The 24,890-nt window shown below is 31.1% G+C and overlaps 1 protein-coding gene across 31 annotated transcripts in view; it reads left to right on the plus strand.

Moving 5' to 3' along the window:
* The window catches only part of LOC136025213 (twitchin-like), a 397,750-nt gene that overhangs the window by 205,636 nt on the left and 167,224 nt on the right, over nt 1–24,890 (plus strand). For 25 of the 31 annotated variants that reach the window (XM_065701279.1, XM_065701032.1, XM_065701099.1 and 22 more), the window contains 5 exons: nt 1,080–1,157; nt 13,853–13,978; nt 17,485–17,629; nt 19,524–19,663; nt 22,448–22,734. In XM_065701279.1, coding sequence (XP_065557351.1) covers nt 1,080–1,157; nt 13,853–13,978; nt 17,485–17,629; nt 19,524–19,663; nt 22,448–22,734 — 776 coding nt within the window. Of the gene's footprint in view, nt 1–1,079; nt 1,158–5,799; nt 5,914–13,852; nt 13,979–17,484; nt 17,630–19,523; nt 19,664–22,447; nt 22,735–24,890 lie in introns of all 31 variants that reach the window. The other 6 variants (XM_065701124.1, XM_065701202.1, XM_065701219.1 and 3 more) reach the window with 2 other exon arrangements.

Here is a 24,890-nt window from a genome sequence, read left to right on the forward strand (position 1 = left end):
AGCACTTCTTTAAGTTTTCCTCAATGAAAACGAGAAAAAAATGAGAATAAGATTCACATTCAAAGAAGTAGAAAATTGAAAAAAAATATAAATGAAAGATAATTCAAACTACATGTGTTTTCCTTGCTTGCATAAAATATTTTTAATTTCTAGTAATAATTTTTCTTCAAAAATCGTCTTGTATTTAGCTACACTGGCTAGGTAAGACGGAGAGATGGGATGAAAACAAATTAAAGAATGTTTTATTCTTAGCCATTGAGCAATTAAGATAGTGTTTATTCAACTTTTTATGAGTGGAAGAGTGAACCAAAATAAGCACGATAAACAAGATTTTAATTAAAAGAAGGAAAAAATTGAAAAATAATTTGAAATGAAAGAAACCAGCAAAGAAATGAACTAAAAATGAATTATAAAAAATCAGAAGCTTTTTCTTTATTTGGTTTTCCTATTATTTAGTTGTCCATATAATCTTTATTTGTTAATGATCAAATAATCTTTATTTAACTATCTGTCATATATATATATATATATATATATATATATATATACATATATATATATATATATATATATATATATATATATATATATATATATATATATATATATATATATATATATATATATGTATGTATTTAAGTTGAACACACAGCTTAAACAAATTTGAATTCAATTCATTCGTATTAAGACAAATTTTTTTACTTACTTACATAAGAATCAAGAAATTCTTTTTTATTGGTAATTGCTTGTATTGTTTATATGGTTGTTGCTATCTGTCCTATCATTAGAAATATTTCTTTAATTTTGATTGTATTTTATTACTCAATATAAAATTTAAAAACTATTGAAATAAAATTCTAGATTAACAGTTCCGTTAATGCAAGATACAATCTCATATTACTTATCTTTAATAAATTTGGTTCACATTTGAAATTTTTGTGACCTGCCTTTTAAAGGAGACAAATTATTTTGATTTTTGTCACTTTTCATCACGATGTTTTACTTTTTTGGTTTTGTTTTTTATACTAAATTTTGAATTTTGCAATCATTTTTCAACGAAGATTTTTTTTTGTCTTCAGACACCTGAGAAACGTCGAGCCTCTCTTGCTGAACTTATCCCTGATTGGCCAACTTTAACAAAACCGGATATTGATGAGGTTTGATATTTAAAAAGCCCGCCAAAAACAATTTTGAATAAGTTTTTGAAAGCCAAGAATATATTCAAAGCTGATGCATTGTTAGCAAAAAAAAGCATGAAGCCGCGAAAGCATAAACACAGAGCTTGCACTGCAAAATCTCGAGAACATTTTTTTTTTTTGCTTTTGGAAACACTCTTTTTTGTCTTCGGCAGTTGGTATCAAATATTTCGGGACCATTAAAGGCCACTTTTTGTCAAAGATTTTACCACTGATGATCGTTTATCCACGGTTTTTTAACAAATTAAATAAAAAAAACAAGTTTTTTTAACTGAAAGTAAGGAGCGACATTAAAACTTAAAACGAACAGAAATTACCCCGTATATGAAAGGGGCTGCTCCTTCTTCAACGCCTTGCTCTTTGCACTAAAGTTTGACTCTTTCTCTCAACTCTACTTTTAAAAAAAGTAGAAACTTTAGCGTAAAGAGCAGGGCGTTGAAGAGGGAGCAGTCCCTTTCATATACGGGGTAATTTCTGTTCGTTTTAAGTTTTAATGTCGCTCCTTACTTTCAGTTAAAAAAACTTGTTTTTTTTATTTAATTTCTGAACGTTTTTTAGTTAATCCATGTTTTGATTTCGGCTCTCCGCAGATGAATAATTAAAGCGAAATTTGCATATTTATTTATTTGGCTAAATGGCTTTCCCATAGTTTTGATCGAATGATTTTGCGAAAAAGGGGGAGGGGAAGGAGGCCCAGTTGCTCTCCAATTTTTGGGTACTTAAAAAGGCAACTAGAACTTTTAGTTTTTACGAATGTTTTCATTAGTAAAAGATATACATAACTTACGAATTAGCTTACGTAACAAACTTCTATGTTCGTATTTTTTTTAATACGTATATGAGAAGGTTCGCCCACTCGTCAATAACTCTTTACATTAAAGCTTAAATTTTGTCCCCTGAATCACAAAGGCCGTAGAATAAATAGTTGAAATTACTAAAAATCCTTTAGCGTAAAGAGTGAGGTATTAGGAGGAGGTGAACCCCTTATATGCGTAATATTTTCTGTTCGTTTTAAGTTTTAATGCTGCTCCATACTTCCAGTTGAAAAAAACTTTTTCGTATTTATTTTCTCATTGTTTTTTTTAAATAATGCTAGAAAATGCTGCGCCCCCTTTATGGAAATCTCCTTCCCCCATGAAAAATTCCTCCATGGAAAATTCCCCCACATAGCCCCCTCTTCTCAACCCCCCCCCCTCCCAACCAAAAAATTCCCCTGAAAACGTCTCTACATTTCCCAATAACCATTAATAAATCCAAACACTGGTCAAAATTTGCAACTTGCAGCCCCTCCCACGGGGACTGTGGGGGAATAAGTCGTCCCCAAAGACATAGTTATAAGGTTTTTCGACTATGCTGAATAAAATGGCTATCTCAGAATTTTGATCCGACTACTTTGGGAAAAAAATGAGCGTGGGAGGCGGCCTAGGTGCCCTCCGATTTTTTCGGTCACTTAAAAAGGGCACTAGAACTTTTCATTTCCGTTCGAATGAGCCCTCTCTCAAAATTCTAGGCTGGGTCGATACGATCACCCCTGGGAAAAAGAAAAAAAACAAAAAACAAATAAACACGCATCCGTGATTTGTCTTCTGGCAAAAAATACAAAATTCCACTTTTTTGTAGATAGGATCTTGGAACCTGTACAATAAGGTTCTCTGATACGCTGAATCTGATGGTGTGATTTTCATTAAGATTTTATGACTTTTAGGGGGTGTTTCACCCTATTTTCTAAAATAGGGCAGATTTTCTCAGGCTCGTAACTTTTGATGGGTAAAACTAAACTTGATGAAACTTATATATTTAAAATCAGCATTAAAATACGATTCTTTTGATGTAACTATTGGTATCAAAATTCCATTTTTTAGAGTTTTGGTTACTATTGAGCCGGGTCGCTCCTTACAGTTCGTTACCACGAACTGTTTGAAAACAAAACAAGCCCTAATACAAAAAGTTTTGCAAAACATTGTAAAGAACAATTGTAAATTTTGTAAAACAATTAATTTTTACCTTTAGGATCTTCAATATTTAACGATCGCGACAGGCCGCTTTTTACAAAAAGAAAAACCTTTTAAAAGCCTAAAAAAAGCCTAAACCTTTTAAAAGCCTAAAAACCTAAAAAAAGCTTTAGATACCTCTACGTCTTAGGTCTTTCTTAAAAGACTTTTTAATAGGCATGAGCACAGAGCTTGAACTTTAAAAACTTAAAAACTCTTTGGCCTCTTTGAGTTTGGCCTCTCTTTGCCCTTCGAAAGCAAGTCTATAATATATTGGGTTTGCCATGATGTGCACTTTTTGTCGAAGAACGGACCTTTGACGTTCATTTCTTAAAGGCGTTTTGACATTCGTCAATAAGGTAGCTTGAAACAGGGCTTAATTGTTAAATTTTTTTAATAAATAATAATTGTTTTGTTAGATTTGTCTGATTATTTTGTTTAATTTTTTATGAACTGATTCAATATAATTAATAACTATGTAATTAAAATACTAGTTAATTGTTTAAAACGGCTCTAAGTAGCTTTCACCTTACGTTATTTGGACATTACTATCAAAAGATCTATTTAAAAAATAGTCGTTTTCACGATTTCTTTTATTCTGAAAGTCCTTCGTTGGATTCATGAAAATAATTATCATGTTGACATGGATTATTTTTTTTTATTGTTTATCTGATTTATTTACTTAACTTTCTGATTGCTTCAGTTAATTTTTTTGTAATTATTGTTTTAATTTATCTAATAACACAACAATTGAAACATTGTTTTATTGTTTAAATTGGCTTTAAATACATTAAATAGTCTTTGGCTTACGCTATTCAAGATGTTACAATCCAAAGAACTATCAAAATATAAGACTAATTTTCTTCACAATTTATTTATTATGAAAATAGTTGCGAGCCTTTTCTTTGGAAATAAGAATATCGTCCATACTGTAACTTATCCACACGAAGATTTTGCAATGCGAGCTCACTTAAATAAATACGCACTGCATTCTATTGCTTAATGCATAACTGCAAACACGTTTGGCTAAATTTACCCTTGCTTAAAATTATGTTTTTTGTTTTTCCAAAAAATTTGATGGCCAAAAAATATTTTTTTTTAATTTAAAATTTTTGTATTTTCCCCCTTGAAACTTAAACCAGGTATAAAGCCCGATAATTTTAGCCGCTTTGCACCAGTACCTCAAACCAGAATGGTAACACTGGCTCCAAACTTATGGCTCGTGTTTTCCGCTATACGTTAGATCTGTTTTTTACTTATGGCTTAATATGATTATGGCTTTTTGTTTCACTATTACTAGTTACGGCGTCAAATTATTTTACTCTGGGGTAGAATTCGATTAAAAAATTGATTAGCTAAGAAAAAGACGTAAACGGGTTGAATCAAAGGCAGCCAAATCCAGTTTCCAATTCCTTTTTTTTATAAATTTTGCTTTATTCAGAGCATCTAGAATAAAATTTTCAAATAAATCTAATTGTACAGACACAATTGACTTATGTGCAGACACAATAAGTGTAAAAACAAGTTTCAAGTTTGACGTTGCTAAGCTAGGTGGAAAGTAACAGGGGCATATCCAGGATTCTGTTGAGAGAAAAGCGTCACCAAAGCAATATCTTCTCGTGAATTTTATCTCGCTGCTTTGAGTATTGTTAGGACCTTACCTGATTTGATGCGTTACCTGGATTGTAACTTTTTTTGCAGGGTGTGAATGCACCAGGCTTTTTGGATTTATTGAAAGGCCTATTTACTTGTGGGTTGAAAATTAAAGGATGGGTTCAAACAGAGTATATCTTTGTGGAAAATGCTTTATAAAAAATCTTATTTTGAGAATATAAAAATTTAGCGGTGTTATATTTTATTTTTTCAAATGAGATCTTGCCAAGAGTGCCGTGAAGAATGAAGGAATTGTTATTATTATTATTATAAACAGTTTAAAAAACAAAACAAAAAAGTAACTACAAGGAACTCTAAATTCACTAAAGTTGCACCTTAATTTGGCATCTTTTCTCGAGACCATCCTACCTGAAAATTGAGGCATTAATTTGAATTACTCCCCCTTTTATACGGATTTTGAATGTAAAGTTTTCAAAATTTTACCAGGAAATAAATGCAGTTGCTAGAAGTTCCAGAAAAATTAAAGCTGAAAGGCAGAATACATTCACCAGTAATCGCCATAGTGAAAAGCTATCATAACTAAGTAGAAAGCAAATTCATCAATCATGATGCATGGCAACTGAAGAATATGGGTAACTTATAAGAGTGGGAACATTGTCGACAAAAGGTCAGCACCATCTAGCATTTGACGACGCTTGGTTTTTTCAAGCTTTGTAATAGTTTTTCTGCCAGGATCATACACTTATTACTATCCTATTTTTTTCATACTGATTGAATTAATTAATCTCAATTTTACACTGAAAAAATGCCAAGTATTGCCAAACACTAGATAGTGTTGACAGTTTTTTTGTTGATACTAACGCAAGGAAGGGAACTTCGAATAAAACCTGTGTATCCCGACCCATCTAAACAGTCAGTCCTTGATGGCTTATTGCTGGTCAAAGCTTACATGTCCAAATTGAACAAAGTTTGTTTTAATTTTTAATTATTTGGAATAGCCAAGTCTTTTGCCGACGGTTGAGTACAAGGATTTGAGTATTGCAGAAATTCGAAAAATTTCCAAACCAGTTGAGAGGAAGGACACTTCTGCCCTTGTATCATTGAAATTTACTGTAAGGATACATTAAAAGGATTTTAAAGTTTTATCCTCTCACAGCCCCTCCTGAAGCAGGACTGCTACTCTTCGGGACTTTTACCCAGATCTTTGTATTTTAGTTTAAATCTTTGAAAAAGTATGTATATACAAATATATATATATATATATATATATATATATATATATATATATATATATATATATATATATATATATATATATATGTGTGTGTGTGTGTGTGTGTGTGTTAAAAATTGCCCTCAAAGAGGTATTAATTATTACGTTATTAAGTATTTCATATCCTGGATTTTATTTTTCAAACTTTGTGCGGTTTTGCAAGTTAATCCGGGGATGCTGTTAAATTCTCAGTGGCAGTCCTGATTCTCCTTAAAGACATCAATATCTGGTTTTCAATAAAATGTATCTTTTTTAGACGGTTAGTAATTAATTAACGTTGTTTACTGCTCTCAAAGTATTTCGCTAGATAACACTGCCTTGCCGTTGGTTTTCAATAAAATGTATCTTTTTTAAGGGTTTTAGACGGTTAGTAATTAATAAACGTTGTTTAATAATCTCTAAGAATTTCGCTAGATAATACTGCCTTGCCGTTCACAGTTGAAACGAAAATATGCTAAAAATGGTTAAATTTCTAATAAGAATTTCACTGTCTTGTTAGAAAATTTTAACCGTCATTAATATATTTTCGTTTCAATTGTTGATGTTATCTTTCATATTTTTACTCATCCTTGCTCTTTTACTGAGTATAGTTTAGTGATTTTTCCTGTCCACTTTTCAGTAACTCTCTGATCACTATTGTACTTTGGATTTTCGTGAATTATGTATTTACCAAAATTCTTTACTGGATTTACCAGAATTTCTGGTACATCCAATTGGTAACTGTTCAAAGTGGCTAGGGTATATTATATTTAAAACCTATAAACTTGGCGGATTGGGAATTTGCTTTTTTATGAAGACGATCTCCACTAACAGTTATACAGTTTTTGTAGCAGTGGCGAGCAACAAATCAATAAAATTAATTAATTAAATTAATCAATTAAAATAATTAAATTAAAGAAAATAAATAAAATTAAAGTAAATTAAAATAAAGTTAAAATTAAATTAAAAATAAAACAAAATTAAATTTATTAAACAATTCATTAAAAGATAAATAAAAAATAGAGAACATCCATAAAAATTAAGCTAAAAACAAATGGTAGCAAACTGCAAAAGAGGGTGGAGCTTCCTTTAAAGGTATAGCTGTCTTTGGGAACTAAAAGATTGTTAATATTTAAATTTGCTATGGATGATGAGTGTACCCAAGCTTAATTAATTAGTTTTACTTATTTACTTTCACAGTTGAACTTGGCAGCACTGGCAAAATGTGCCACTGTCCTTAATACTCTGTATTATTGAAAAAAACAGAAAAACAAATTGCAATTTGCTCTTTTGAATTAACCTAGGTTGGTTCCGGGGGACAAATGATGTTCTTGCTTTGATGTCCATAGTACTTAAAAAATCGCCTGCTATTTAGATGCAGTTTCTGCATCTAAATAGCAGAAATTGCAGTCTTGCAGTCATTCGCCTGTTTGGAACGTTTAAACCAAATCTTCTGTGGCAAATATGTACCGGTAATGCACTATCCAACGTAGCTCTTTTTACTTCTCTTCTAAAATTGATTTTATTAAATTTAACAATTTCGATTTTAGGCAATTGTATCTGAGTGATCAGTTTTTTTTTTTTTGCAACAAAGTTTAAAATTACTTATAGTTTATTTGAGTAAAAATCTAAATTCCTAAGAAAATCAAAAAAGTAAATTTTAGGAACAACGGGTATTTTGCCAGTAGAATAAAAAAAAGAGCAATCACGTGATTATTTTGTCAGTATCACAACAGGGCGCCATCAGAGTTGGAAAGAAAAAATAATTCAAACCATAGTAATTTGAAAAACAAGAATTAGTGTAAAATCAAAAAAGAATTAGTATAAAATCAAAAAAGAATAAAAATAGAAATCATACCAATATGAAAGGCCGTATCCAGGGGAAGTGGCTAGGAGGTTTAACCCCCCCCCCCCACCGAAATTTTATTCCGACTTGTACAAACATAACAGAAATGAATATAAACACATTTTTTATGAGTTTCTTAGTCTTTTGGGTACCCCCCACTAAAAATCCCTTTTTACCCCCCCCCCCCCCGAAAAAAAACCTTGATATGACCCTGCCAATATGTACTATAACTTCTCAGTTTAAAACCCAAGGAAGTAGAATATGCAATTTATGCGCTAATCATATCAATAAGCCTTTTTTACCTTTGCTTTCTATTGTTTCTTTTGCTTTTTTTCTGATGCCCTAACTGAGTGGCCTGGCCCGCTCTACATACACTCGTATGTCCTTCGGGGTATGTGTTCGAATCCTGGTATCGATGATTAATTGGTTTGAGCAGGGGGGTAGCTGTTTGACCCTGCGAAATCAGCCAGAGTATACCCCGCTAAAAATGAGAACCTAACGAAATATGGGGAGGTGGGGAAACACGGGAAACGTTGGATGATTCTTTCCCAGCCTCTCATAACAGTCCTGGATGAAGGCAGAGGATCAGTATATAGGTACAGGGTCCATATGGACCATTTTTCCGTATATAATTAAGAAAAATCTACTGGCCATAGAACCGTTGCTCTTAAAATTTACTTCTTTGGTTTATCATGACTCAAAACATTTTATGGATCTCTTATAGGCTCCTAACATTGAACAAAAATAATCCTACTTTATAACCTTGTTTTAGTGAGGAGCCCTATTTTTTAGTATATTTTTTTAAGTATGAACTTTAGTGGGGATCTTGCTCTCTGAACGTCCCTCAAACTATACCCCGCTAAATATGCCACTTTATTCCTCAAAAAACAACACTTATTTTTTTCTAGTTTCCCGCTTATTTAGCTACAGTTACTTTTTATGCAAATGACAATATATCTCCCTTAGTAATAAGCATTTTTGTCGAAAAAAAGTTACATTTTTTGATAACTGTTTATTGATGTACCTCCCCCCCCCCCGCTTGAATGACAAACGACAGCATTCTTTACTGTAATTCATCCCAGGAATCAAAGGAGGCACAAAAACAGTATTTGGCTTGTTGTTGATTACTATAAAAATAAAATTTATTTTAAAATATACAAAAATCAAATAAAATAAACTTAAATTCTGCTTCGTACGTTGAAATATAGATTTGTTGATGGGTGTCATTATTTTTCCCGTTTCCCAATTCCTTTTTGAAAAAAAAAATTGTTTCAGGTTTTATAGAATAGGAATTTTTATTGGACGGCTAGTTCTAATCAAGCAGCAATTTCGGGCCAAATTTGTCAATTCTTTCACCAATTTGTCCAAGTCAAAATTGGCCAAGTGCCAATTTTGCCATTTCGTGAGTATCAAATATCTTCTGCCCGACATTGAAAAAACATGATCTTTTTTTATTTTGAAAAACAATTTTGCGTCGATAAACTACTCCAATATTTTTTGTCACAGGAGGAAGACGATATGTTGATTTCGTGTCAATTGAACCGTAAAGAAATAGTAATAGTTCCTTATAGGTCTAATTCATTTATTTAATTAGACATTGATTCCTAATATATTATACTCCATCATGTAAAAGAACCAATTAATGTACTTTTAAGCGCTTTTTTGAATTCCAGCGTATGACCCATATGGTTGATTGGTCTATCTTAATAATTTTGGGATAAAAATTCCATCTTTAGTCCACAGATTATGTAATGTACTTTTTTGCCACAAAAGAACTTTTCACTTTTCAACTTTTCAACTTTTTCAACTTTTTTACAACTTTTTCAACTTTTCAGCCTGTTGAAAATTTTATTGGCCATATATGAGAAATGGCAATAATTTATGGTAATTAATTTTTACCCCCTTTACAGAATATTAAAGATGTTTTTATAGAGGATTACACAAAATAAAAAATACACAAACAATAATACAACGTTAGAAGTTTCACTTTTCAACTTTTCAACTTTTTTACAACTTTTTCAGCTTTTCAGCCTGTTGAAAATTTTATCGGCCATATGTGAGAAATGGCAATAATTAATGGTAATTAATTTCTACACCCTTTACAGAATATTAAAGATGTTGTTATAGAGGATTACAAAAAATAAAAAATACACAAAACAATAATACAAAATTAGAAGTTAAAAAAAGAATATTTTTAGAAATAAATGTGCAATTAGAAACACGGGTATAAGGCTTACAACAATCCTTATTAGTTCAGCCACCGCAATGTGCCTCCTTTCTACGTCACTAACTCACGAATATAAATATTAATTTTTATATACTCTATTGTGAACGCTTCTTGAATCTATGTGTAATTCTTCTTTCGCTTTAATTTCGCTTTCTCCTTTGTATCTTCATTGCCCCTTGATTGCATGTGAATTTATTGTAGTTTCTGTTTGTTTCTGTGATTGTTGTGACTGTTTGGCTTTTTTTATGCGTCCTTAAGCCAACAAGTTTACATTCATGTCTAGCTAGACTTAGTGTCTAGACGAGTATCTCCATATCCACTGAGCCATAATTAACCTAAAAATTCGGTGCTTGTCATAAAGAAGTTGCAACGTAGCATCGAGTTCAAGAAGCTATGGCTGTATTTCAGGACTCAATTACCATAGATAATTGTTTATTCCCTTGCACTCGTATAATACAGAAGAAGCCCAAACGTTTCGGTCCATACTTATAGTAATGCAAATTGTTTATAATATTATTTTATCAATTGTCTTGAAACAAAAATAATTAACCATTATTATTGATAATTGTATTCTGGACCTTACTCTTGAATGCGTCCTTGGATGGATCTCTATGGATCCAAAAAGGAAATTATCATTATTGTTAATTGGATAATTATTATTATTTGTATTCCAAAACCCCAGGTAATAAAATAATTTGATCAATTCTTTGTATTACAAGTACAGAAAAGACTATAATGTTAGCTCAAATTGCCTGTTGTAGATATAAATATTTGAAGTTTTAATAACGAGCCATTTTAGGTAGAAGGTAATAAAAAATAATTAATTATCATTAATGATAAATTTATTTGGAACGTCCCTTCTTCTGGAATTGTGATTTTTGGGTGCTTTCCAGACCTCAATTATCCTTATTGATATTTAGTTTGTTTTTTTACCTTCAGCCTAACATAGCAGATAATAGCAAATCCAGCTTATTAAACCCCTTTAATAAATTAGAAAGACCGCCATTCTGATACGTTATGCACTAATAGTAGTTCAAATCGATTATAATTTCTTGTTTTCGTAGTATTGGAACTAAACGGATAAAAATAATTATTTATTATTAATGATAAGTGAGTTCTCCATCACACCCTCTGTCAGTCAAAAAACTTATTTTGCCGCCATCTTTATTATCGGCTTCTGAATCAGCGTCCACATGCATTTCTGGTTATTGTTCCATGCCTAAACAAGTCCATTGCCAGGTACCTCCTTAGACAAAGAAGCATAGCTAGATCTGTATATAACACCACTTTAAAGAGTATATTATTTAGTAAATGTACATATTCTTACATTTTTAATGTGAGAAAACAATAGCTCCTGGATGCTTTTGATTTGGGTCTCTTTTTAAATTAGAGTGCATACAAAGACCTTATTACTATACGCTAAATAACGCTATTTTAAGCGATTGCCATGTGTCCTATCATTGCAAGCGATAGTTATAACACCATCTGTAATAAATTCATGCAAAACTTAAAGTGAATCCTATTTTTTGGACGTAAAAACGCTCTGTTTGAGACTATTGTCTAATACACTCTTTGTTATCGTCCTATATCTAAATTTTTTTCATGACATTCATTGGATATCTAACTTGTCGGGTATTTCTTTGTGTAATTTGCTGACACTTGGAGTAAATTCAATTTAAACTCTTTGGATAAATATAAAAATTAATGCCAATCGGGTTATTACAATCTTTAATGGACCACAAAATTCCCTAAAATAGACCCTATCAAAGACAAATTTTTAAATGTCCTGTTTTTTATGTCCTGATTAGGCGGATTAAAAAATGACTAAAATTAACTCAAATAATATTAGAGTAACTAAAATAAATAGATATATTAATCCGATCAATTAGCTGAACTTGATTAAGTTAATTAATAAGTTGATTTATTAGTTTGACTAAAGTAATTAAAATTAATTTAAATTTCCAGTTTTGTCAAAATGCATAAAACACACGAAAAACGTGAGAAAAATGAGTTAAAAATAAGTTCTTTAAGCTTAAGTTTATAGATTAGGATAATGAAAACAAAAATTTTGAGTTCATAACGATTAAGCACAGATTATCTATTAGGCTTCACCAGGTATCTTACTTCAAAATTATTGCAAACTTCAAACGCCCTCTGATAAGATGATTTGCCTACCTAAAGGTTGACGATATCCAATTACATTGCGCAGAATAAGCATTTCCAGTCCAATCTAAGCGTGGCCGGAGCATTCTTCAACCCAATCTAATGACATTGCGCATAATTGTGTGGGTGAGCAAATTTGTTAGATAGCCAAATTAATTGAGGATAACTTTGTCCCAATTATTTTGCTGGGATTGAGATATGTACGTAAGCATCAATAATTTGTGTTTTGAGTGTATGCACTCTGATTTCCTAGAGACCATCATTGATCATTGAAGCTACTCTAGGGCTAGAGGCTTATTTCAGTATGTTTTTTCTCTTCCTCATACTCTGTTTTCTTCTTTTTCTTAAATCCTGTTTTCTTTTTCTTTTCATATTCTATCTTTTTATATTTATTCTTACATATATGCTATCTTTCTTCTTATTACATACTGTCCAACTAATCAAAGTAATGGAGTCCAGTAAATTAGTTTTATAGCATAACCTTCTTTTTCAGTTCTGTCTTGTTCTTCTTCTTATATTCTGTCAACTTCTTCTACTTACATATACGCAATCTTTCTTCTTTTTATTTTCTGTCCAAATGATCGAAATGACTGGCTTTGCGATAATATGTTGGAATACTCTATATATTATGACATATAGAAGTATGCTACATGGCATAAGACATACGGTATTTTTAATTGAGACAGAAAATACCTATATTGATTGGTCTTAGAAGAAGTTTATTTTTTAACTACAAAAAGAAAGGTAATATGTCTCTACAAATGATATTTCTGATTGTCCTCAGATCAAAACGTAAATGACTAGTGAGTTTTCAAATCATTGATGCAAACTTCACTCTAAACATACATGAAAGATAAAAGGTCTTAGCTTGCTAAGGCCATTCTTAGCAAACCCTTTTCTAGTTTGCTGCAATTCAAGAATAGGTTTTATTATTTAGTTTCAGTCAAACATGCCAGCCTTTTAACTAAAATTGCTTAAATCTAAGTATTCACACTCAAAGTTTTTTTATTTTTGACAGCCAACATGAGTAAAGAGACATATTTGTCATGAAGGCTCCATCCACGCCCTCTTGGCAATATGTTCCTTTTCTCGTTTCCTTACATTTACTAAAAGAATTCCACCTTTGTCAAGAAAAGTCTACGGTACTGACGTAAATGCCTACAATCTCCAAACTTAATGTTCAGTTTATCATTTTTTTTTTTCAACAAAAGTTGGCAACATTTTCGTGAAGAAACGACAGAAAAAAAAGCGACAGGAAAAGAAAAAAGCGACAGAAAAAAACGACAGGAAAAGAAAAAGCGACAGAAAAAAACGACAGGAAAAGAAAAAAGCGACAGAAAAAGACCATACAAATTTTTTAATCGAAAGACGACATTTATATCGACAGAGAATGAATGGATATCAAAGCGACAAAGCGACTGCTATCAAAGCGACAAACTCGCTGACGCTGTACGCTGCGTAAATTCTTTGACACTAGACTGTCAAAAACAAATACTCCATTCTGTAGACAAACAATATGAAATAAATAAGGCTTTGACTAATTTTATTTGCGATTACTTTCAGAAAACAGAGTCATTTTCTCAGCCACTTATCGATCAATACGCAAAGGAGGGCAGAGAAAAGAGAGTTGTGTTTGAAGGAATCTTCTCAAAACCTGGTTTGAAACCTAAATGGCTTTTCAAAAAAGATGTAAGTAAAATGCTGTATTTTTATTTCTAATAAATTCGTATCATCCAGAATATTTAGTCTATTTTTATCTTTATCATTTATCTTTATTTATTTGTCATTATTCTTACACTTTGCATTTTTCTTTTCTATTCACCTTTTCACTATTTATTTGCTTTTTATATTGTTGGTACTTTTTCATTATTTTATGTTTGTTTTATTTATATCTTTTATTTGTATCTTTATTTTGTATCCTTTATTTATTTTTGGAAAATTAAGCCAAGTTTATCAACTTAAACAGTTGAAATGTGCATTTGATGGCAGGACTGTATTTATTTGAAAAGGGTAAAATGCCCTTTTTGGCTTATTGATTAAAAGGAGCCGTTCAGAGCATCCCTCCTCAGAGAACCGCTAGCTAACCCCTCCTCGCTCCTTTGCTAAATAAAATCCTAGTGTGGGTATAGTTGTGGATCAACCGAGTATCGCTTAACCGTAGAACAAAGAGTGTAGATGTATGCCGTTACAAATTAACGGTTTTATAACGGTTTACACTATACGGTATAATTGACGGTTGAATAATGGTACATCTAACCATTACAATTAACGGTATAAATTAGCGGTTTATACTTTGAGGTTTATGTTCCACGTCAAAAGTGCGATTTTGTGGCGATTTTGTAGCTCACATCGAAAAGAACACATATTTTTGAATTTTTCTAGGATGAACCCTTGTCTTATCTTTCCTCAGAAATTTCCATATTAACGCGTTTATTATTAACTTCATATTAACTTCTCATTACTCATCTTTACCTCCGTGTTTTTACATTTTCTAATGGAATGGATTAAAACTAAACATTTAAAAGTGAGGGTTTAGTAATGGTGCTTCTAGCCTCTCTTTCGCCCCGGGGCAACATCTTGATTAGTCCCCCACCCTCTGGCTCCTATAAAATTTTCAGACAAAATTGAAAAATTTAGTTATTTAAAAAAATCATATTCAATTTCTTAGTTCATTAAAATCTATTTTTGATGATTTTTTAATCTATTACTTAAATCACTTATTTATTATTAATTATTATACCGTATTCTTTAATTATTCCTTCTTTAATTATATTCATTCATTCATATTTTTATTCATTCACTATAATTCATTAATAATGTTATATTCATTAATTTCAGAGTCATCCATATCCATTAACTAAGTCATAATTTATGATTTTCTCCCGGAGAGTAATCTAAATTTGCTTTCAGATAGGAACATTTCTCTATATTTTTATATATTTTCATTTTCAACTTTTTCTTTCAATCTATCAGAAGATGCAAAGCAAATTTCAAGATGTAATTCAATCGATAAGTAAAACTGATTCTCAGCTGCTAAATAATAGCAGACTCGGGGTCTTTAATGGAAGCTTTTAACTCATGGAGATACAGAAAAAACAACAGAAATTTAGTCAGTGAACAATTAATAAGACCCTTAATAAGCCAGTTTTCTACCTTTACAGTGGGGTTATCTAACGCTCTGAATCTGATGGTGTAGTTTTCGTTGGGTTTCTATTACATTAAAGGGCGTTTTCTCCCTTTTTTTGAAAATCAGGCAAATTTTCTAAGGCTCGCAACCTTTGATGGGTAAGACTAAACTTAATGAAACTTATATATTTAAAATCTGCGTAAAACATCAATTCTTTTGGTACATCTACTGGTATCAAAACTCCGTTTTGTAGAATTTTGGTTACTATTGAGCCGGGTCTCTCCTTACTTACGGTTCGTTACCACGACCTGTTTGATTTCTGTGGGTATTTATTTAAATCATTGTATTACTTTATTCTGCTCGTCTTTGGTTTAACGGAGCTCTTTACTTATCTTAGAAAAACTTCTTTTTGTTAAAAATTGTTTTAAAATTAATCTTCAGTGAGCTTTGAACCCGTAGGACGTAAAGACATGAATTCACAATTTGTTTGTGTGAAGGACCTGCATTAGTATTCCAAAGTAGATGACAAGAATAAGTCAAATTTCTAGTAATCTAGTGTGCTGCCTATGTTTTTTTTTCCGATGGGAATACGCTTTTTTTGGACGCTCTTTTAAATCTATATATTTAAAGGACAAAACCGGGATCACTTTTACCACCCTGTAAAAGCCTAAAAACCTGATGATTAAGAAAAATATTTAGAGAGATACATCAATCCTACACCTCTGTATTAAAAGTGTACAGTGATTTCATTGGTATATCTTTGCAGCGTATTGTTGTTAGTCTGTGACATTATTCCCTAAGCGTGTTTCAGAATTGCAGCCCAGTAACCCCAACTATTGTTGTTTTACCCTGTTGTAAAATCAAATTTCGTTGCTCCTTGCTAAAAGTAAGTAACATTAAAACCTAAAATAACGAAGTTATTCCGTGTGTGGGGGGGGGGTGTCTGCCCCTCCAATCTTCCTTTTTTACGCTAAGGTCTTAAAGTTCTTTAAAAATGTTTCTCATACAAATTCAACGGCCCTTGTCTTTGAGCAGTCTTTCTTAAAGAGTTGTAACAAAAATTCGAACTACAGCGTAAAGAACAATGGCTGGGGAAGGGAAAGCCCCTTCACTTACGCAAATGTTTCTATTCGTTTTAAGTTTTAATGCTGCTCCTTAATTTCAGCTGAAAAAAACTACTTTTTTTTCATTTAATCTCTGACCGCTTTTCAGATTATGTCAGGAAATCCCCTTTTCTTCCTCCCCCCCATGTAAATTTCCCCTGAAATCTTCTTCACCAAAGAAAATCCTCCCCATAGAAGCCCTCCCACTGGAAATTTTACCCGAAAAAAATTCCATATATTTCCCAATAACAAATACTATATGCGAAAAAGTGGTAAGTTGTGTGTAACCTAAAGCCCTTTCCTCCAGGACTATGGGAGTCATATCATCCCCAAAGGATTATATTTGTTTTTTTTATTAGATTTTGTATAATTTTAGGACTTTTCAACTACGCTGAACTAAATGGCTATTTCAAAGTTTGGATTGGATTTCTTTGGGGGGAAAAGGGCGTGAGGCTTTTTGGCTAGTTGGGCTAGCTTCCCACCGATCTTGTTGGTCACATAAAATAGGCGCTAGATTTTTTTTTTCCATTCAGATGAGCCCTCTCCTGATCTTCTAGGACCATTGGCTCGATGTAATCACCCCCGGAAAAAATACAACAATAATAAAAATAAAAATATAAATAGACAGGTAAATAAAAAGTAAAAATCAACAATTTTGCACAGTACTATATATTATAGTATAGTATATTTTACACAAAAAACCGCAGGGCCATGGCCACGAAAAAAAAACATATATAGGAGCATGGAAATTCTACAATATGGTTCTATGTAATACTGAATCTGATGGTGTGATTTCTGTTAAAATCGCTTTACTTTTTGGAGGTGTTTTCCATGTTTTTCAAAAATTAGGCAAATTTTCTCAGGCTTTTGATATGTAGATTTTTTGAGGCATTAAGTTTTATCTTTCGTAATTTAAAATGGAAGAGTATGTATAGTTTCGGAAATAATATTTTCTGTTTAATAAGGAAATATTTGCTGGGTCAAAATATAAGTTCATCAACGAAAATGAAAGCTACAAACTTGTCATCAGTCAACCAAAGCCTGAAGATACAGGAAAATATACAATTGAGCTGTCTGGAGTTTCATCAACTGCTTATCTTCAAGTAGATGGTAAGTTCTTTTTATCAGTTTAATAAATTTTATTTAATAGTATTAAGGTCATATTCAGGATTTTTGTTCGGGAGAGGGTGAGGGGTGCAAAAAAAATATAAGGGACGAATAAAAAATTTGTTCAAATGTATTTTTGTTACGTTTTACGATTCAATTTTTTAGGGGGGGGTGGTTTCTTGCTAGTAATGTTAATTGTTAAGAAAAATAAGAATTTAATGTTTTCCCTAAGATATAAGAGAAATAAAAACTTCTTGAGAGGGTGTAAAGAAGGAGGCTTTGAATAGGTTGGGATGTAGGAGGAGCGTGCATAGCTGTATTAGCCTCAAGCGGCTTGGTGCTGCAGTGAGTTGTTATTAGTAGCAGTAGGAGTTTACCAGTAGGTGTTGTTATCATCTGGGTTTAATCCTGTTATAGTCCGTTTTAGTCCCTATTTTGTTTTTGGTAAGGTTTTAGGCCATGGAAATGTTTAAATGATTTTTTATACAATTCGGACATTACTCATAAACAGCGCTCGCCAACGCTTGACATCGGGGAGCGCTGCTCAATCAGCCAAAAAAATTAGTGATATTGTAAAATAGAATGATACCATATAAAATAGGTGATATATTTATCCATTAGAACTGGAGTTAAAGTATAACAATAGCCTTTAGAAATGTAATAAGTAAACATTTAGGATTGTTTTCAAGTATTTTTTTCAGAAATTCTTGGAGTTTCCGTCAAATCGTCCAACAGTCTTAAGTATTAACTCATTTCCAAGTTGTACTGTAATAGGCAGCTTGTTAAGAAAAGCAATTTTTAAGAAAAATGAGGCTAAAAATTTACTGTGTAAATAATCATACATATTAATCGTTATTATTGTATGTGTTTATTCCTATTAATATTTGTTCTCTTCATTTTTTTATTTTTAAATTGTGTTTTCGTCAACAGCCAAAGAGCAAAAAGACAAAGATAAAAAGACAAGACAAAGATTAGCCAGAAAAAGATTATGAACGAACTAATTTATGATAGAAAAAACAAAATTTTGGGTAAAAATGACACTAAGTATTTGTTATATTGATTATTATTCCTCTTAATAATTATATATTTAATGAAATATTGATATATAAATAATCTATCATATTAGGACAGAATATTATTATTGATTTTAAGTTCTTATAAATAATTTTATATTTAAAAAAAATATAGCATACCTTTATTGATTTTATTCAAGTTAGAGCATTGTCTTATGGGTTTATTCCTGTCAGATTCCCTTTTCATCACAGTTGTCACTCACAACACAATTATTTATTTTTGAATTTCATTACTGAGAACAATTGTTCCTGAAACAAAAGTTTCAGGAAAGATTTATTCAAAGAATTATTTCTAATGACATATTTCAAAATATACAAAAATATGTTTAAATACAGCTTGAAGACAATCTATCATGTGTGTCGGTTATTGCTTACCACAGGGAGTCTCCGAAGCCGGGCTTGGGGTCTTTTGTGTTTTATGGTAGTGAAATCTTTTAGGTTGGACGGGAGACTAGAGGAAAGACATTAAAACCCTACGTATTATTTTGGTTTATTAAAACCTACGTATTACGTAAACGTAATACGTAACGTATACGTAACCCTGCGCATACGGAAACCCTACGTATTGTTTTTGTTTATTAAAAAAAATTGAAAAGTATTGGAGCATAATTTTTATAGTTATTAGCATATTTTCAAATATTCTAAAATACTATAAAAAAATAATGCATATTATTTACCTGTTTGTTAACTGTGAAATTATTAAAGTATTAAATAAACTAATATTAAGTGTTAAATAAACTAATATAAGAACTAGAGCCATTTAAAATCATCCTTTTAAACAAAAATTAAGCAAGATTTAATTTAAAATTTCTGTTCTCTCACAGAGGCTGATCCTGTCTACAACTTTGTTACTCCTCTGCCGAAGACGAGTACTGGGCATTTCAGAAGGGACATTATTCTAGAATGCAAAGTAAATAGTAGCAAAGCACCAATTTTATGGTACAAAGGAAGTGAAAGGATTACAGTAAGAACTTCTTTTTTCAACTTTAAGTAAGCCTACTACCATCTCCAAGTTGCGTCTATATACCCCAAAATATCCAAATAATACCCTTAGTTATCTCTATTTAGTTTATTGCAGGATATTAATTAGTCATCTATTTTATGTATTTCTGTGTTTTCTCTTAAACGGCTTTTCTGTATGATGGGTGCAAAATTTAAATCAAACGTTTTTTATTCCTTTAGTTTGTTTCTATTCAGTTTATTTCAGTATATTAATTAATTCATTTGTTTTATTTATTTCTGCATTTTCTAAAGAGATTTTCAGTATCATGGTTGTAATACCTGGAAAGAATATTTCTTTTAACCCTATCTATTCATTTCATTCCAGTTTATGAATTAATTGATTTCTTATATCCATTCTTGTTCTTCTGCCTCATAATGTTCTTTCTGTTCATTTTATTGCAGCGTATTAATTAGTTTTGTTCATGTTATTTATTTTTGTATATTTATGAGCAGTTTTTCTGTATCATGGCTACAATTACTGGGTAAAATGTTTTCTTTTGTTTCATCTATTCATTATGGTTTTCTTTATTTAATTTATTTCTACTTTTGTTTCTTAAATAGCTTGTCTGTATCGTACTTGCAGTGCCTGGATCAAACGTTTCCCTTAATTCTATCTATCCGTTTCATTTCAGTCGATAAAATAATGTTTTTTTTATTTCTATATCGTTCATTTTTTTTTTAAGCTTGCAAACATTAACTGTGGGAAACTAAAAAAGAAGAAGCCCGAGCATTTTTTCTGAAAAAAACGAACGAACAAAAGAACAATAAAATCTAGCCTTACTATGAAAAATAACAAAATAAATTAAAGCAAGGGCTTTAATTGCGGTAAGGATTTTTCTTTCCTGTTAACTTCGAATCCAAGCTATAGGCTTACTTATTTGGATTTTAATTCTTAAGTCTAATAAAAACTAATTAAATTTTACTTTCTTTTTCTTCTTTTGTTTTTTTCTTTTTCTTCAATTTATTAATTAGTTTCATTGATTTAATCTAATTAAATTAATTGGTAGAAGCGAACAAGTTCGCTTCTAGGATCTTTATTAACAAGTTCGCTTCTAGGATCTTTATTATTATTGGTGTTATGTGTTTTTTTGTTTTTATTTGAATAATAATAAGTTGAAAAAATAAATTACGTTAACTTAATCCATTTTGTGTATTTTTGTCTACAGTTTCTCCATAAATTGTAGTTGCATTATCTGGATAAAATGTTCCCTTTGGTTTTTTTTCTATTAACTTCACTTCAATCTATAAATGAATTTTATTTATTATTTTTTTTTTTAATTCTGTATTTGGCAAATCTACATCTTCCAAGAAGTAGCACAAAATTATTTAAGATTTTATGCAAATAAATAATAAGCAGACGCGTTAAACGTGTAATTTTGTGTTTCAGTAAAACAGTTTTTAATCTTTGGGGTGAGGGAAATAAACTATATTTGTTCTTCCCCATTGGTGTGTTTCGCTCCTTTATCCCCGTAATTAATGCAACTTTACCTTTTTGGAAGGGAGGGGGGTAAGTGCCCTCGTGAAAACGAAAGTCGAGCTGAAGCCCGTCTCTAGAAAAACAGCTCTAAAAAAATTCTTCCTACATTGAAAATTAGGTTAAAATAAGAAAATATGAATTAAAAAACGGGTAAAAAAATCATATTTCTTTGTCATATTCCTCTTAATTTTCTACAGTAGTCTGTGTTTTATCTTCTACTACAAGAATTGCTGTCTTCTGCTGCCTGAATACATACAAGATATTTTTAATTCGAATTATTAATTATTTTTAATTAGAATTATTAAAAGTTTCTATCTTTGCTTTTTAATTTCAAAAGTCAAATCATTTAGCTCAATCTATGATGCTTAAATCATGTCAATTCAAGCAGTAATGCTTTAATTGAATTCCAGTAATCTAATAGAAATTAATCTAATTAATTACATTAATTAATCTCATTAATTGAAAAATCGCAGTTGAAAATTAAATTAAGAGCATTAAAAAAATAAACAAATTCATATAATTCTCAAATGCTTTGTGCAAGATACAACTGATACAGTCATATTTGGGCAGAAATTTAGAAAAGTAACAATAGACCCTACAAAATATAGCTTACCAGATTAACTTACAAATAATTAAAAATGACCAATTTCATTAAAAAAAAAGTTTTATTTTCATGAATGTCGAACTTTATACAGCTGTAAAGATATTTTTAGAAAACAAACAATAATACCGAAAGAAGCCAAAAATTTTAAAAAGTGAAAAGTATCGAACTGTTCTCCCACCTTAACCGCCAATCACTAAACTTGTCATTTATCAGAACACACTGCAACCCGTCTAGTACCGGGTTGTAAACTTCTTTTTGCCCTAATTTGTTAGTACATTTAACAAGTGACCTTCTTTTTGTTATGTTTTCTTTGTGTTTGTAAAAGAAGTGTAATTTGGCTTAAGCACTACATTTTTTAAGCACTACGACAACTATTTAAATTAGCAAATACAAATAATTAACTACCAAAATAGTTTTGGGAAACTTTTTTTGCCAGAAAATATGTGCATCAAAACAAGAACTGGTAATGAATCATGTTTTTGTATTTTCTCCACTTTATGCTTTTAAAACTTGGTAAAATTGAATTCAGGGTAGTTATAATCGAACTTTAGGTAGCTTGTCAAATTTATTCAAAAATATATTGAATTAAGACTATTGAAAAATTTATTGAAAAAATTATAAATATACATTTGTTGAAAAAAATAATTTTTTTTACCTTCTATTAGGAGAGTGATAAGCACAGTATCAATGTTGATGCTGTGGGCATTGTCCAATTGATTATACACGATGGTTGTGAGGCTGATGCAGGTGAATATTTCTGTAAAATTGAAAACCAAGAAGCAGAAACCAAAACCAAAGTCAAAGTCAGTGAAATTCCAGCCAAATTCATAAAGCAGCTTAAAAGTGGGCTTGGCACTGAAAAAGAGTCGATGGTTCTTGAGTGTGAGGTTGATGAGGAAGATGCCCCTGTCGTCTGGAAAAAAGATGGAGAAGTCTTGAAACCAGACAAGAGGTACACTTTTCTTTCTTCTAGGCTTCAGTTTTTTTATCATTATTTCTATTTAATATTTTTGCGGTTTTCTTATGTCTTTCAGAATATTTTTACTTCTATTTTCTGTTGTTATTTTTTTAATTGTGGTCTTTTTAGTACCCTTTACAAATATTTTTTAGTCTCCGCTTTTTTATAATCTTATTTAGAATAGGATTCATTTTGGGCTTGTAGGCTCTATTTGTTTTGTTTTTTTGAGTCATTCGTTTTTTAATCATTCTGTTTTCTTTTAGCGATTCGAGCAATTTTTAAGAACATTTTTCTTTCTTTTAGTTTCTTCTCATCTTTTCAAAAATAATAATTTTATATTCAATGGCGGGACTTTTTTTTATCTTGCCATAAACGGTCACAGAAATTGACAGAAAAAAAGAGAGAATATTCTGAATTTATTTTATACTCTTATGAACGTAACGTACAAACAATAAAGAGGATAACGCAATGAAGAAATTCTTAAAACAGCAAAAACTGAAATTGACTGCTGGCACAAAAATTCTTAGCTACGCCTCTGAAAGACTGTTCTGTCTTCGTTGTTATTCATGAACTTAATATTTACCTTCTAATGGGCACTTCCTAGGAGGGTGCAAACAGGAAGGCTTTGAATAGATAAGGATAGAGGAGGAGCGTGCGTAGCCCTGTTAGACTCAGGTGGCATGGTGCTACGATCACTGGCAGATCCAAAGGGTTAGAGCCCTGGGCCCCCAATGTTTTTTCTGGTGCCCTCTTTCCCTGTTTTCTTTTTCTTTTTTCCCCTCTTTTTTAGAATAAAATTTTCAATTTTGTCAATTATTGGCACCTTTTTCATATTCCCCCCCCAAGATTTTTCTTATTTGTGCCCTTGTCACATTGCCCCCCCCCCCCCAAGATTTTGCTCTAGACCCGCCTCTGGCTACGGTGATTCGTTAGTAGTAGTAATAGTATAATTTTTTCCCTCTAACCTCAAATCCAAACCTTCTAAGGTAGATATTTACCTTCTAACCTCAGAGTTATGATGGTCCCATGCCATTATTATGACTATAAATTCTTGCCGCTGATTGTCCAATAAAAAAACAGTATCTTGATAAGGGTATTGAATTTGTTCGCCAGTGCCATAATTATTTCGCACAGTGCTGGAATGGTGATTTCAGTCACTGATATCACCGAAATAGTCACTGAATAGTCAGTGATAGTCACTGAAATGTGATATCAGTCACTGATAAGTTTACTTGATATTTCTTTGACAATTCTTTGTATTTAAATTTTTTATGTTTTTTATGTATTTTTTAAATCTATTTTGATTATGTAAAAAAAAATGTATTTAAAATTTATTTTCCGCTCTTGTTGATTTTTGTTGTTGCTGTGTTTTGTGAGTAGATCTTGTTTGAAATTTCAAAAACGTTCCTAAAATTTTCAGCTCAAAATCATTGTTTCCAAGTTTGAAAATGGTTACAGTCACGAAATAGAATCCTTTTTATTGATTTTATCAAATAGCTATTTGAGCAAGAAGGCTGAAGACCTTAAAATTATAGTTGGCTTTTATTCCCTGATGAAGGTGTTTTTGTGGTTGGACTAGAAAATAATTTAAGTGTTAAAATCTAAACTAGATTTTTCAAATGAAAATCATTTTAGTCTTATATTTTGTTTTATTAATTAATGAAAATCGCTTTTAAATGTTGATGCTGACATGGAGTTTAGCCCAGAATACCCTGGTGATTAGCCGAGGCTCTCATACCTTGATCAGCAGTAAACTTAAGGACATTCAGTAGCTTTTTTATTAAGGACTTTATTATTTATATTCTCACCCACACTATACAATTAAATATTACCTTGATTAACACATATAAAAACATAAAAATACAAATGAATATTTGTATTATAAAACGATATTTAAGTTGCACGATATTTACGATATTATTTCACGATATTTACGACTTGCGTCAAAATTCCATATTCTGTATTTCACTGCGCATCGTCTAGCTCTTTTGGACAAACATGCCCTTTCCACTCACAGAGGCTCCTGCATTTTGTGCTGTACCTTGTAGCAATGAAAACCTAGTTTGCAGGGACTGATAGGCTAGAGTACGCCCTACAGGCTTCATGAATAAAAAAAATAAGTTCAATTGAACTGCTTTGGCAGCATTGTA

This window comes from Artemia franciscana, chromosome 1, assembly GCF_032884065.1.
Source record: "Artemia franciscana chromosome 1, ASM3288406v1, whole genome shotgun sequence".
Classification (NCBI taxonomy): domain Eukaryota; kingdom Metazoa; phylum Arthropoda; class Branchiopoda; order Anostraca; family Artemiidae; genus Artemia; species Artemia franciscana.